At 40.4% G+C, this 14822-nt stretch overlaps 1 protein-coding gene across 3 annotated transcripts in view; it reads left to right on the top strand.

The window, feature by feature from the left end:
• Positions 1-7913: 7913 nt before the first annotated feature.
• LOC137034925 (uncharacterized) overlaps positions 7914-14822 on the top strand; it is a 32401-nt gene continuing 25492 nt past the window's right edge. For 2 of the 3 annotated variants that reach the window (XM_067408173.1, XM_067408170.1), the window contains exons 1-4: positions 9347-9491; positions 9858-10178; positions 10280-10603; positions 10687-10761. In XM_067408173.1, the coding sequence (XP_067264274.1) occupies positions 9431-9491; positions 9858-10178; positions 10280-10603; positions 10687-10761 (781 nt within the window). In that variant the 5' untranslated portion in view covers positions 9347-9430. Of the gene's footprint in view, positions 8050-9346; positions 9492-9857; positions 10179-10279; positions 10604-10686; positions 10762-14822 lie in introns of those variants that run through there. The other variant, XM_067408171.1, reaches the window with a different exon arrangement.

Here is a 14822-nt window from a genome sequence, read left to right as displayed (position 1 = left end):
CGTGTAATGGCGGCTCATGCTTAGTAGAAAATGATGTATGTGTTGCATTTGGTTTTGGAAATGATTGAAGAAGGCAATTTGAGTAAATAGGTACTTTTATTTGTGTTACAGTTTTACAGCTTGTTTTTGCACTGCTGTGTGTAAAATAAAGGAGAGGACAAAAAGGACCTCGGGATAAAGCATCATCTCTTTTCTTTGTTCACCTCACCTGGCTGTTTATACGCGCTGGATAGCTAAATACGCATACGTGTAGTGAGGCCAGTACAGCTGGAAAACTTGCTTGCACAAAGCACAAACAACGATCTGACACAAGACAGCACACGAGAGGGGATTAAATAGGAGACTAAGACTTAATTTATGCTGAACAGGAGGAAAGAGTGAAACAATAACGAGGTGATGAATGGAATAGAGGGTATGCAAGTGACGTCGCCGTCGACCGTTACGACTGCGGTCACGTCCACTGAGTGACAGCGTTGATTTTCAGCGTGAATGTCGCGAAAAACACACAAAACACATTCAAAACGGGAAAGCGCTTTGTGATTGACTGTACAAATTTCTTTGACACAAAACCTGAGGTATATGTTTAAAAAAAATGCAGAAAGCAACAGGGGAAAAAAGCAAATGGATCACTGCAATTCACAGAAACAGCTGGACTCCAGGCAGAGAAACATGGATTTGCAGTTATCATTTTGTGTCAAAATGTTGGATTTTGAGGTAAAATCATACCGTATATATTGTATTGTTATATATTATTGTTACAACAGAGACACCGGAAGCAGAGATAAAAGCAGTTGGGTTGTTTATTGAGACAATCAGCAGAGCAAACAGGTAAGTGAATGGTGATAATGAAGGTCTTGGAGATGAATGAGAGGTAATACTGTCCTTTTCTTTGTGCTGCAGGTGATGGTGGAAGGAGACGCTGGAGATGGCAGACAGGAACACTCACACACACACAGAGGCAGGTAGGAACACGAGGAGTACTGGAGACAATGGAGACGAAGGAGATGATGAAGACAGGTAAGTATCACTTTGAGAGTCCTTGAGGTAAGTGTACAACAGGTAGTATCACGAACGAGACCGGACAATGTGTGTGTGTGAGTGTGGGGTTCTTGTAGTGTGGCTGATGACTGTGGTGATGAGCTTCAGGTGGCGGTGATTAGAATTCCGGTGATTGAGTGCGTGGGTAAGGGAGTGAGGTGGAACCTGACGTGTCTGTGACAATTATGTTGACAACTCATCAATTAAATATTTTCGATCTTATATTCTGCATAATTGGGTGTTTTTAAATAAACAACACTGACAAAAAATATATTATAAAACTATATACGTTTTAGGGCTGGACAATATGACGATATAACATTGATATAAGTGATTACGCGGATTTAAACCTACCTATATTGTAGTTATATAAAATATTCACAGGCAGATTTGCTTTATGTATTTCCCCACCGTCGAAATCAGGCACATATAAATGTCAGGAAACACGACTCCTGGCTGCATATCAATATCCATTGATTAGGTTTATTTGACAAGTTGTAAGGAACACATTCAGTTCCAACCTTTAGTGTAATTCGTCACGCAGCAGGTACTTTTGCCACTCAGTCCAGCTGAGGGAGCGCGTTTTCGGCGGGAAAGTGACGTCGACGCATACCCTCTATAACAAGGGGACGGGGTAAGACGCCACAATGACAGCGCAAACATGTGCTCCAGACGACAACAACAAACACATGACAGACGGGGGAAAAACGGATAGATCAGCCCAAGGACATGACAGAGTGTGTTTGCATTAAGTGAGGAAAAGACTGTATGAATCTTCTGCTTTTTATGCTGATATGTTTTATATTTTCATTTATTAATATATAACATAATGATCACTCAAATGTACTTGTGTTTCAGGTACCAGTGGAGTGGATGAGACTCATGTGTTCATCAGTTCTGGTGAAGATGTCCGTCTGCCCTGTAATAATGCTCTTTCTGACTGTCCATCAACTACATGGAACTATTTCAGTTTCAGACATTCAGGATCAGTTGAACTGATTAATGGAGGGAAAAAGAAGAAAGACACAGAGAGACATGAGAGACTGAGTCTGGGGTCTGACTGCTCTCTGAACATCAAGAACGTCACAAAAGAAGATTCTGGATTTTACACCTGCCGACAATATGTGAATGGACAAAAACAAGGAACTGATGCACGTGTTTCATTGCATGTTCTTCATGGTAATTTTATGATTATGTGGTTAATTTAAAAAGGTCCCAATTCTCTCTTTAAAGTCTTTAAATTACTAAAGTCTGTAATGTGATTTGTGTCTTGTGTTCAGTTTCATCATCATCATCATCATCATCATCATCATCATCATCATCATCATCTTCACAGACTGAGATCAGTCCAGGTCGCTCTGTGACTCTCTCCTGTCAGTTGTATTCATATGATGGAGAATCTTGTGATCGTTCAGTCCGTTCTGAGGAAATTCATCTGTTGTGGGTGAATCAGGCTGGTGTTGATCTGACGACAGACTCCAGATATCAGATATCAGCTTCAGGACTCTGTATCATCAATCTGACTACAACACTCCTGAAGGAAGATGACAACAGAGAGTGGAGATGTCGGCTTACTCACAGAAATCAAGTCAAGACCTCAGTCAGATACACTGTCAAGTATTCAGGTTAGAGTCTCTGTTAGCTGATCAAAATATGATTGTATTATTCTACAGTATGAATCATCTGAACTAACATTCATCCTTTACAGATCAAGATGATTCAACGACAGCAGTGATTCCAGTCCACACCACAAACTCTCAGGATCCCTCAACTATAAAGACACCAGAAACTAAAGGTACATCATCACTGTCTTTCTACCAGAAAGACTCGGGAAGCAAAGAAACGTTTGAATACAATTTATTCAACAGTCTGAATGTAAATATCAAAGATAAATGATAAAGTTCTTTGGCGTAGGCCCCGTCCATAGTACAATCCGGAGGGTAGCAGACGTTTGCAGATCCTGCCTTAAGATGAAGGCAGGGGCGGAGCCTACCCCCGTTGTAATGACAGGGACCGACCTGGTGGTGGTGGGGAGGATGGGGGTGAACGCCGGCGATGGTATCTGTGAACACAATAGTGGGTGGGAACAGAACTTATATACACAGGTGACGTGTAATGATTGGTTAGATAATGAGCAATGACGTGCATTAGAGTCTTCCGGGTAGAACTTCTGCTAAAGCTCCCATTTCTCACATCAGTGCTTTACTGTGCATAATGCTAGAGTCATCTTGTGTGTTGAGTAATTAAAATATGATTGTATTATTCTACAGTATGAATCATGTGAACTAACATTCATCCTTTACAGATCAAGATGTTACAACAAAAGATGTGATTCCAGTCCACACCACAAACTCTCAGGATCCCTCAACTATAAAGACACCAGAAACTAAAGGTACATCATCACTGTCTTTCATCAAATCAAGTACACACTGTCAAGTATTCAGTTGAGAAACTAACTTTCCTAACTCAGTTTCAGAAGACTCTGGCCTTCATTCAATTGTACACCAGAAAACTGTGCGTATGCTGGTTTCCACACATTTTTCCATGTGGCATTTATCAATATGAGTGTCAGCGGTGGCTACGATCAAATCTCTCGTCAGGTCTCAGCTCGTGTACGAATGTTTTTGAGTCAGCGGGAACATGTGTGTGCAGCACAGCAAATCTGCTGGAGAACTGTTATGAGAACATTTAGATTATTTTCCTGACCGACAATCACTCACTAAACGATCATTAACCATTAAACAACAAAATTAAAATGGCAAATTAAAATTAAATTAGAATAGATGCGTCTTAAAATACCACAAATGTTTTTTTTTTTTCTTTCCAGGGATTTCGCTTTGGATGTGCAAATGGAAAAGTCAACAGAACATTAGGATTCACACATCATACACCTGCAACGCAGAGAAAAACTGAATAATATAGCCTACAAGGAATAAAAAATAATAGGACTACATGAAATATATTTCACTGAAATAATTAACAGATTAACAAAACAAAAGAGAAAAATTGTCCATCAAGTAAGGCTAGTACAGTCTACACTCGTGTTGTATTCGTTTTCTTTATTAGGGTTTCAAGGTTGTAGTGCTGAAACCCTATTATAATCCTAAGATTTTATATTATTATTTTTCTGCCATAAAACAAATTGTGCAGACCAAACTGTAAGTGCTAGAGACTTTTCCCTGGGCCAGATGATAGTCCTCAATATATTATATATATATATATATATATATATATATATATATATATATATATATATATATATATATATAAAATAAATAAATAAAAAGTTGAAATTTTGACATGAAACATGAAGTCAACATAAAAGCTAATGTAAATATACTCTTTCATCGTATATATATGTGATCAAAATAATTGTGTTTTTGGGCTTAAATGATTGAAATCATACAAAGCATTTATTAAACATAGCAGCTTTCAGCACCATAAATATGATTTTTCTATTTCCATGTTGTTTTTAGTGGTTTTAGCATCAACTACACCAACAGCACTGATTCCAGATACCACAAAAGTCAGTACTGCTGGATTATTATTCAGAGGTACGACACGTCTTTGTTTGCAGTTCATTTATGACGACAGCTTTATAACACTGAAACTATCAGTCAGTCTGTAAATGTTTGTCAATAATCATTCATTGTTTAATACCTTTGACTTCAGTCATGTACAGTTTCAGAGATTCAGTCTCTTCTTCCTCTCTCTCATCTGTCCACACGTGTTTCCTGCAGTGATTGTGATGATTGTTGAGATCGCAGTGTTTGCTGCTCCTACTGTGATTCTTCTTCAGATCATCTGTGCAAGAAGAGCTGGTGAGTTTGAGCTTCACACAATCTGATGATTCACACTCATCTGATCTGGAACAATCTGCAGTCTTGATAAAAACACATATGAGAGATCAATGAATGCATTTATATTGCAGGGAGGAAGAACTCGCAGCACCTAGAGGAAATAGAGATGCCTACAAGATTACAATAAAATACTGCTGAGTTTTGAGCGAATCTGTTCATTTTTTAAAATTTTCTCCTCATCAGAAAAAAAGAAAAACCCTGAAGAAATAGTGATGCCATCATTTTTTTTTTTTTAATTTATATGGATTTTATGGATATTTGCCTACAGTGTTCAATGTCACTTTCTATTTTTTTCATATATGAACTGCTTTAATTATAATAAATACAGTAATGGACAGACTCAGACTGTTTGTATGATCCTCTCTGTTGGAGCTGATTTGGTGATTCTCTTATCTTGTCTGTTCATTGCTGTTTTAGCATTTTATTTGAAAATTTTGAATGATCGCTACTCGTTTTCTTAATAAAACTTCTGCAATTGTGTCTAATGTCTCCTTTTCTGAGATATTTATAAAATTTGTTTATTTGTATATTCAAACATATCCCAAAGTATTTTATCTTAAATTTCTCATAAATAAACCCATTTCTTATTAAAACATATGAAGGATTGTAAGGACCCCCGCATCGGCCCAAAAACGGTATCCGACACGCCTGGGCGAAGGTTAACGCGTGTATGCCTTTTCAGCATCTCTATTAAGTTCACTTAATTTCACTCGCTTAATCTGACTCCAATTTCAAATGATTCTTATTCTAAGGGTTGTGTCTCCAATTAGAAATTAATCATTTGTTATGTATTAATTTAGATATTCGATTATTCTGATTACCTTATATCTTAAATTATTTCGTTCACTGCAGTCCCGGTATCGCTTTAGAAGAGTCACTTTGGCCAACTTGCTCTTCCCGGACACAAACTCGTCAGTCTGACCTTAAACATTGGATGCAGGGTAAATATCTACCTTTAAGTCGGTCGCGCTCTGCTTACTCGTAACAAAAAGCATAGTTTTGATATATTTACGAAAACTGCAACTTATGTAAGGCAGTGATAGTCAGAAATCGAAATGGACTTAATTGACGTGCCCTATGCTCCATCTATTAAACCTTTCGTATGAACAATCCTGAACACAGATTTGAGGTAATACCTTCGCTTTGATCTACTAGAAATAATGGATTAAGAATAATACAGAATCAACCAAATATAACATTTTATTTGTCAAGTAAAAATATATGATGCCAATTACATTACAATTAGACAATTAGAAGCCAATTCGGAAATGATAAATGCATAATATCGATTACTCAAAGAAATGCATATATACACAGGGATGGGTGAATGTCCACATGACTGCTTTGCTCTTTACCTTTTATACCAGAACCAGAACAAAAGGATTGTAAATGTTTATTACACCAACACCTGTTTTGGGGAGAGGAGAAGAGACACCACCCAAAAAGAGGACAGAATTTTCCTTAATTTTCCATCTTCTTCATAATTCTAGTGACTGCTATGAAATTGAGACCGTTTTACCAATCGCACTGAGACAAATTAAATGATACCAAACATGAAAAGGAAAAAACAATAGATCTTCTTTCCAGATTTTTATTACTTTATTGCAGGACGCTTGATCTCAGTTTTTGTTTAGCAGGAAAATCAGGCCTTACAGGATGAATCCAAAATCCCAGTTTTGTGTGTTTGGACAAATGGTACATAAATGATTGTGATTTGTGTAAAGCCAAAAAAAAAAAAAAAAAAAGATGTTTTTTTTTTTTTTTTTTTCCTGATATATTAAAGTTTTGGTTGGATGTATGAAGTATTATGAAAACATCCTGAGAGTTTTTGTATGTAGTGATTTGAGAAAATGGTTCAAATGATTTGCATGAATGAAAACTTACAATCTGTTTAAGACAATTACTAAGTGTTCAGATCACTGAATTAACTGTTTTGAGAACAGTGATTTGAGTTTGGAGAAATGTGTCAAATCGATTGAGAAAAACTGCAACTGAAAAGAGGGAGTTGAATGTCATGCAGCACTTAAAGAAAGAAAAGGAAGTGACATCAGAATGATTCAGAATCAACAGTCTAAACTGGGTTCAGAGATGATCACAGCTCGATAGGGTTAAACTGAGTTCAGAGGAACATGTTTCCAAACCTCAACAGTGAGCTCACAGCTCTGAAACACTACAACTGCTATAATTAATTCACTATTTTAGTTACGGAAGTGTAGAACAGCGATCAGCCATCTCAGTATCGTGAGAAAGTCTTGACTCTGGAATAAATTATCATCATACAGACACTACAGCACAAATAGACCAAACAAAAATGAATAAAGTATGAAAGGAATATCAAAAAGTTTTAGAATGCAACAGCAGTAATGGAAATATAGTTCATAATGCAAAAGGTCTTCTCTGAATGCTGTAGATGTGCAAACAGAAAATGTCTCAGCAGTCGATGAAACTATATAGTCACTATATACAGTAAATTGCAGTAAATATTTGCACAAACAGTCCTTTTTCTCTTTTAGAGCCCCATAACAGAGTCTTCTGTGAGCTTCTAAACAATATAAAATAAACATTTGTCAAGAATACATCAAATGTGCATTGGGATTTCAGTTGAGCATTTGAAATATAATTCACTTAAATCCCCAAACAAAAGGTGATGTTCGGCCTTCTTTCACCCCACCAAACACACTCCATTAACATGCCCTCCTTTCTTCTCTTTCCTTCTTTTCCTCTTTCTATCGCCCTCTTATGGCCAGGATGATAAATGTCACCCCTGTAGCAGGGTAACTGATACAAAAACTGCCTGAGCTCTTATTATTGAACACGTCACCATAAGATGCTCTTGAGGGACAGTTCCTATTACAGTAAAAGTGTACTGTAAATCAACACAAAAGAATTAGAGTGGATATTAATAAGAGAGCTGTGAAGCAACACTTCTCCATCACGCACTGGCACAGCGTCACTATATATCAACTGTAGACGGATTGAAACACTCATTCGCTCAGATCAGAGGAAGTTAACAAACACAGGAGGAGCTGATGATGTTTAGAGAAAGAGTTGTGAGCGTATAATGAAGAGGAAGACTGACAGAAACAGAAAATGTGTGATAAGTGTGATCTGTGTCTGCTGGGACTGATCATTCTCTGCTCACTTCTCACAGGTAAAGAAATCTGTTTATGATCTGTTATATATCATAAAAGATCTGTATGATGTGAACATATATTTAAAAAAATACTGTTTGGTTAATACAGTTTTATTCCTGAATGCATTGAAATTTGTCATAATGTGTCAAAAATCTGAGGCAAAGTTACTCACAGATGCTTTTTTTCAGCATAATAAATAAAATTATATTAACTATAGAAATTTCCATTACTTTTTAAAATTTTATCAATTTTATTGACTTTTCCGGCTTTAAAAATCACACTTTTATATTCTCTCATATATCCAGGTGCTCCAAGCTTAAATAAATAACAGTTATTTAGAGAACAAATTAAAATAAGAAATATGATGTCAGTTTACATCTTGATTTTTCAGTCATCTTGAGTCTCCAGGTTCTGCACTGACTCTAGTTTATCCCACAATGGAGTCAGAGATCACAGCACACTGCTCATATATTTGTTTTATTTGTCTGCCACTGCTTTCTCAGATCAATGTGGACTTAATCTTCTTGCGGAAACTCATTTTTAGTGACTACAGCTCATTGAAAACAAACTGGAAACTAACAAGCCACATTATTTGAAAACATAAATACATCATGAAGCTCAGTGCGAGAGATGTACTTGCATTTGGCATTGGCAGTGTTAATATAGGAGCTTTGATCTGGTATATTTTCTCAGGGCTGGAGAGAGTAAAGCAGCATGTTATAATCGATGTGTATAAACACTCCATGAAGACAGTTAATATCTTCTCTAGATGCTCATGTAGTGTGTGCAAATGCTTTTTGTTTGACCGAGCTGGAGATGATGTTAATAATGAAATACTTTAAAAACTGTTTTGGAATTCATGAGTCTATAAGTTCAGTTCAGACCAAATGTGGGTGACAGTGTGGTTTACAGTCGCACTTCTCACGCTGAAGAACATGTTTCTCAATCAGTGTTGTGTCAAATCTGTTCCTCTTAGGTTAGTGGTTATGGTGGTTAGACAGTGAATCATTCAACACAACACTGGTAACAGTCAGCACTCGCTCTCTAGAGGGAAGATTTAACCTGTTGAGGTGTTTACAGAATGATTGTAGGTTAAAACTGCCTGAGCTCTTATTATTGAACACGTCACCATAAGATGCTCTTGAGGGACAGTTCCTATTACAATAAAAGTGTACTGTAAATCAACACAAAAGAATTAGAGTGGATATTAATAAGAGAGCTGTGAAGCAACACTTCTCCATCATGCACTGGCACAGCGTCACTATATATCAACTGTAGCCGGATTGAAACACTCATTCGCTCAGATCAGAGGAAGTTAACAAACACAGGAGGAGCTGATGATGTTTAGAGAAAGAGTTGTGAGCGTATAATGAAGAGGAAGACTGACAGAAACAGAAAATGTCTGATAAGTGTGATCTGTGTTTGCTGGGACTGATCATTCTCTGCTCACTTCTCACAGGTAAAGAAATCTGTACTTTCTCTAAAGACATTTAGTGGAGTTAGTCTGGAAAGAGTTCATTTGAACATGATCAGTTTATTCAAGTTGTGATCTCAGAGTTGTGTATTGATACATACAGTGTATTATTCCTGATACTGGACATAGAGTCACACTCAAACATCTGATGATCAACATTATCTTCATATTAAGAGTGTGTGAGTGATCTGAACAGCTCTCTGATGAAGAAAAACAGTTTATTCTGGAGAGTGTGTTTGCATTAAGTGAGGAAAAGACTGTATGAATCTTCTGCTTTTTATGCTGATATGTTTTATATTTTAATTTATTAATATATAACATAATGAACACTCAAATGTACTTGTGTTTCAGGTACCAGCGGAGTGAATGAGACTCATGTGTTCATCAGTTCTGGTGAAGATGTCCGTCTGCCCTGTAATAATGCTCTTTCTGACTGTCCATCAACTACATGGAACTATAACAGATTCAGACATTCAGTAGCAGTTGAACTGATTACTTCAGGGAAAAAGAAGAAAGACACAGAGAGACATGAGAGACTGAGTCTGGGGTCTGACTGCTCTCTGAACATCAAGAACGTCACAAAAGAAGATCCTGGATTTTACAGCTGCCGACAATATGTGAATGAACAAAAACAAGGAACTGATGCACATGTTTATCTGCATGTTCTTCATGGTAATTTTATGATTATGTGGTTAACTTAAAAAGGTCCCAATCCTCTCTTTAAACTCTTTAAAAGACTAAAATCTGTAATGTGATTTGTGTCTTGTGTTCAGTTTCATCATCATCATCATCATCATCATCCTCACAGACTGAGATCAGTCCAGGTCGCTCTGTGACTCTCTCCTGTCAGTTGTATTCATATAATGGAGAATCTTGTGATAATTGGACCCGTTCTGAGGAAATTCATCTGTTGTGGGTGAATCAGGCTGGTGTTAATCTGACGACAGACTCCAGATATCAGATATCATCTTCAGGACTCTGTATCATCAATCTGACTACAACACTCCTGAAGGAAGATGACAACAGAGAGTGGAGATGTCGGCTTACTCTCAGAAATCAAAACAAGACCTCAGTCACATACACTGTCAAGTATTCAGGTTAGAGTCTCTGTTAGCTTATTAAAATATGATTTTATTATTATGCAGTATGAATCATCTGAACTAACATTTATCCTTTACAGATCAAGATGATTCAACGACAACAGTGATTCCAGTCCACACCACAAAGTCAACTATAAAGACACCAGAAACTAAAGGTACATCATCACTCTCTTTCTCACATCAGTGCTTTACTGTGCATAATGCTAGAGTTATCTTGTGTGTTGACTAATTACAGTTTTTTGTCAACGGCTTACACACAAAATCCTTACTTGACACACAATTTCTGAAACCTGACACTCAAACACCAGAACCACACACCAAAATTTGCAAAACCACACACTAATTCTCAGCCTTTGACTCACTTTTCAATGTCATAAAACACTTTTTGCAAAACACAACACACATTTCTCTATGTAACACACAAACATCTAACTGTCAGGATAAATGACTCGAGATTCAATTGCAAGTGTACAAATATTTATTAAGGAAGAAAACGTGAACAATAGCAGAATATCGAAGGAGGTTGTGGGTGCTGATGGTGTCCTCGGTAGTGCAGGGACTACAATGGGCAGATGAATGAATTCCAAGACAGAAGTTCAGTGATAATGTGATCCACAAACAACAGGTAGTAATCCACAACAGCAGGGAAATCCACAAAAGACAGGTAGTCCAAACATGGCAGGAACACTGGAGCACAGCACACAGGAGAACAGGGGCCTGTTTCAGAAAGGAGGTTAAGTGAAAACTCTGAGTATGTTAACCCTGAAATGAGGGAAACTGGGTTTTCTGTTTCAGAATGGGAGGAATGTCAAACCTGAGAAAGCAGGGTAAGTCAAGTCTGTTTCTGAAAGAGAGGTAACTAATACTCAGAGTCAGTTACCATGGTAACTTTCTCTGTAAGCCTAATCTGGTCAGGAGCAGGTTTTCTTCGGTAAACCCAGAGTTTCTATCGGTCTCCTCCCTCTTTTTAAAGTGCAAGTGATGTTTAAATAGTTCATTCATTCAGTCACACTGCAAAAATGCTTTTCTTACTAAGTATTATTTTGTCCTATTTCAAGTACAAATATATAAAAATACTTAAATCAAGATGGATTTTCTATATAAGAAAATTATATAAGATATTTAGTCTTGTTTCCTGGGGGATCTAAATTAAGTGCATTTTACTTAAGTAAAATTATCAATATCTGCCAGTGTGGTAATAAAAATAATCTTAATGCAAACAAAAAGAGTCAGAGTGTCTACCCAGGTGGAAAAAAAAAAAGTGCAGTAAAGGCAAAGGAAAGTTATATTTATAGGCATGCAATTTAATTGGTAAGACTGAGATGAAGTTAATAAAACAATGAGAAACGTACATGGTAGAAACAATGGGAGGAAGAAAAAATGGTTTTGTAACATCCAAAGAAATGCTGGTAAATAGAGTAACAGGCAGAAAAATAGAGTAACAGGCAGGTTCAGTTATTTGTAGACTTTGATATGATTATACATTTAGTACAATTAGAAAACATGAGACAGGGAAATGAGTATAGGCCTACATTGTTCACGAAAAAACTGCAGGTTATAAAACGTGTAATGTGGGCTAATAATAAAAGGAGAATATTGATTTACATTTTTAAAATATTTAAGATGAAATTTGACTTGAAAAACACTTTATGGAACTTTAGATGATTTAGATAAAAGAATATAGGTGTTACAGATCCCTTGTTTCCCTGGACTCCATTTCCCAGAATCCTCCTGTTCTCCACACCTGCACTCACTTTCCTCGTCAGTTCCTCATCATCACTCATCACCTGCACCTGGACTCTATTGTTAGCACTCCCTTTATATTGCACTCACTCCCTTCACTCCTCGTCCGTCTTGAATGTTGTTTACTGTTGTGTTAAGCGTATGTTTGATGTCTCCTTGCCTATGTTCATTAAAGTATTGTCTATTTGTGGAAATCCGTGATCTGCCTCATCTCTTCACCAGCATACCGTAACAGAAGAACGGACCAAGAAACGACCGGATTTTCCACAGGAAAAAAAAAAAAAAAGAAAAAATGGAGACTTTCCCCAGCTCCCTGGATCCAGCTCCTCCATCGCCTCTCACCCTGACAGCCAGCGATCGCCTTATCGGGCTCCTGCAGGTAGGACGTTCGCTGGAGAGGTATGTGGAGGAGTTCGTTGAGCTTGCTTATTTGTCTGACTGGCCTGAAGCAGTTTTGATCTCCCTGTTTTTGGATGGATTGGATGACGACACTATCCGTTTTGATGAACCTGTTTTTTGTTTCTCCTTAAGCGAAACTATCAATTTAATTTTGTGGTTAAATGGCTCCAAATTCTTTGTGGAAGAGGTTCAGGATCAGTGTTGTCGTCCGGTCCATCCAGAAACACGGTTGGCCGGGCCAGTCAGTCAACCTCCGGCTTCCTCCGCACACCTTTCCAGCGAACTCCCTGCCTGCCCCAGGCTGGACCCATATTCCGCTACTGGGCCCAGTAAGCGGAGGAGGAGGAAGAAACCCGCTCCAGTGTCTCCAGAGCCCGCTCCAGTATCTCCAGAGCCCGCTCCAGTATCTCCAGAGCCCGCTCCAGTATCTCCAGAGCCCGCTCCAGTATCTCCAGAGCCCGCTCCAGTATCTCCAGAGCCCGCTCCAGTATCTCCAGAGCCAGCTCCAGTATCTCCAGAGCCAGCTCCAGTCCCCACAGAGCCAGCTCCAGTGCCTGTGGGGATTTTAATTGTATTTGAGGGGATGAAATGGCCCTCAACCCCAGTCTCCTCCGAGCAAAGTTCTCCAGTCTCCGCCGAGCAAAGTTCTCCAGTCTCCGCCGAGCAAAGTTCTCCAGTCTCCTCCGAGCAAAGTTCTCCAGTCTCCGCCGAGCAAAGTTCTCCAGTCTCCTCTGAGCAAGCAGCGCCAGTCTCCGCCGCCGAGCAAGCAGCATCTCCAGTCTCCGCCGCCGAGCAAGCAGCATCTCCAGTCTCCGCCGCCGAGCAAGCAGCATCTCCAGTCTCCGCCGCCGAGCAAGCAGCATCTCCAGTCTCCGCCGCCGAGCAAGCAGCATCTCCAGTCTCCGCCGCCGAGCAAGCAGCATCTCCAGTCTCCGCCGCCGAGCAAGCAGCATCTCCAGTCTCCGCCGCCGAGCAAGCAGCATCTCCAGTCTCAGCCGCCGAGCAAGCAGCATCTCCAGTCTCAGCCGCCGAGCAAGCAGCATCTCCAGTCTCAGCCGCCGAGCAAGCAGCATCTCCAGTCTCAGCCGCCGAGCAAGCAGCATCTCCAGTCTCAGCCGCCGAGCAAGCAGCATCTCCAGTCTCAGCCGCCGAGCAAGCAGCATCTCCAGTCTCAGCCGCCGAGCAAGCAGCATCTCCAGTCTCAGCCGCCGAGCAAGCAGCATCTCCAGTCTCAGCCGCCGAGCAAGCAGCATCTCCAGTCTCAGCCGCCGAGCAAGCAGCATCTCCAGTCTCAGCCGCCGAGCAAGCAGCATCTCCAGTCTCAGCCGCCGAGCAAGCAGCATCTCCAGTCTCAGCCGCCGAGCAAGCAGCATCTCCAGTCTCAGCCGCCGAGCAAGCAGCATCTCCAGTCTCAGCCGCCGAGCAAGCAGCATCTCCAGTCTCAGCCGCCGAGCAAGCAGCATCTCCAGTCTCAGCCGCCGAGCAAGCAGCATCTCCAGTCTCAGCCGCCGAGCAAGCAGCATCTCCAGTCTCAGCCGCCGAGCAAGCAGCATCTCCAGTCTCAGCCGCCGAGCAAGCAGCATCTCCAGTCTCAGCCGCCGAGCAAGCAGCATCTCCAGTCTCAGCCGCCGAGCAAGCAGCATCTCCAGTCTCAGCCGCCGAGCAAGCAGCATCTCCAGTCTCAGCCGCCGAGCAAGCAGCATCTCCAGTCTCAGCCGCCGAGCAAGCAGCATCTCCAGTCTCAGCCGCCGAGCAAGCAGCATCTCCAGTCTCAGCCGCCGAGCAAGCAGCATCTCCAGTCTCAGCCGCCGAGCAAGCAGCATCTCCAGTCTCAGCCGCCGAGCAAGCAGCATCTCCAGTCTCAGCCGCCGAGCAAGCAGCATCTCCAGTCTCAGCCGCCGAGCAAGCAGCATCTCCAGTCTCAGCCGCCGAGCAAGCAGCATCTCCAGTCTCAGCCGCCGAGCAAGCAGCATCTCCAGTCTCAGCCGCCGAGCAAGCAGCATCTCCAGTCTCAGCCGCCGAGCAAGCAGCATCTCCAGTCTCAGCCGCCGAGCAAGCAGCATCTCCAGTCTCA

The sequence above is a fragment of the Chanodichthys erythropterus genome, chromosome 13 (genome assembly GCF_024489055.1).
Source record: "Chanodichthys erythropterus isolate Z2021 chromosome 13, ASM2448905v1, whole genome shotgun sequence".
NCBI lineage: Eukaryota > Metazoa > Chordata > Actinopteri > Cypriniformes > Xenocyprididae > Chanodichthys > Chanodichthys erythropterus.
This window is presented reverse-complemented; position numbering and strand designations above follow the sequence as displayed.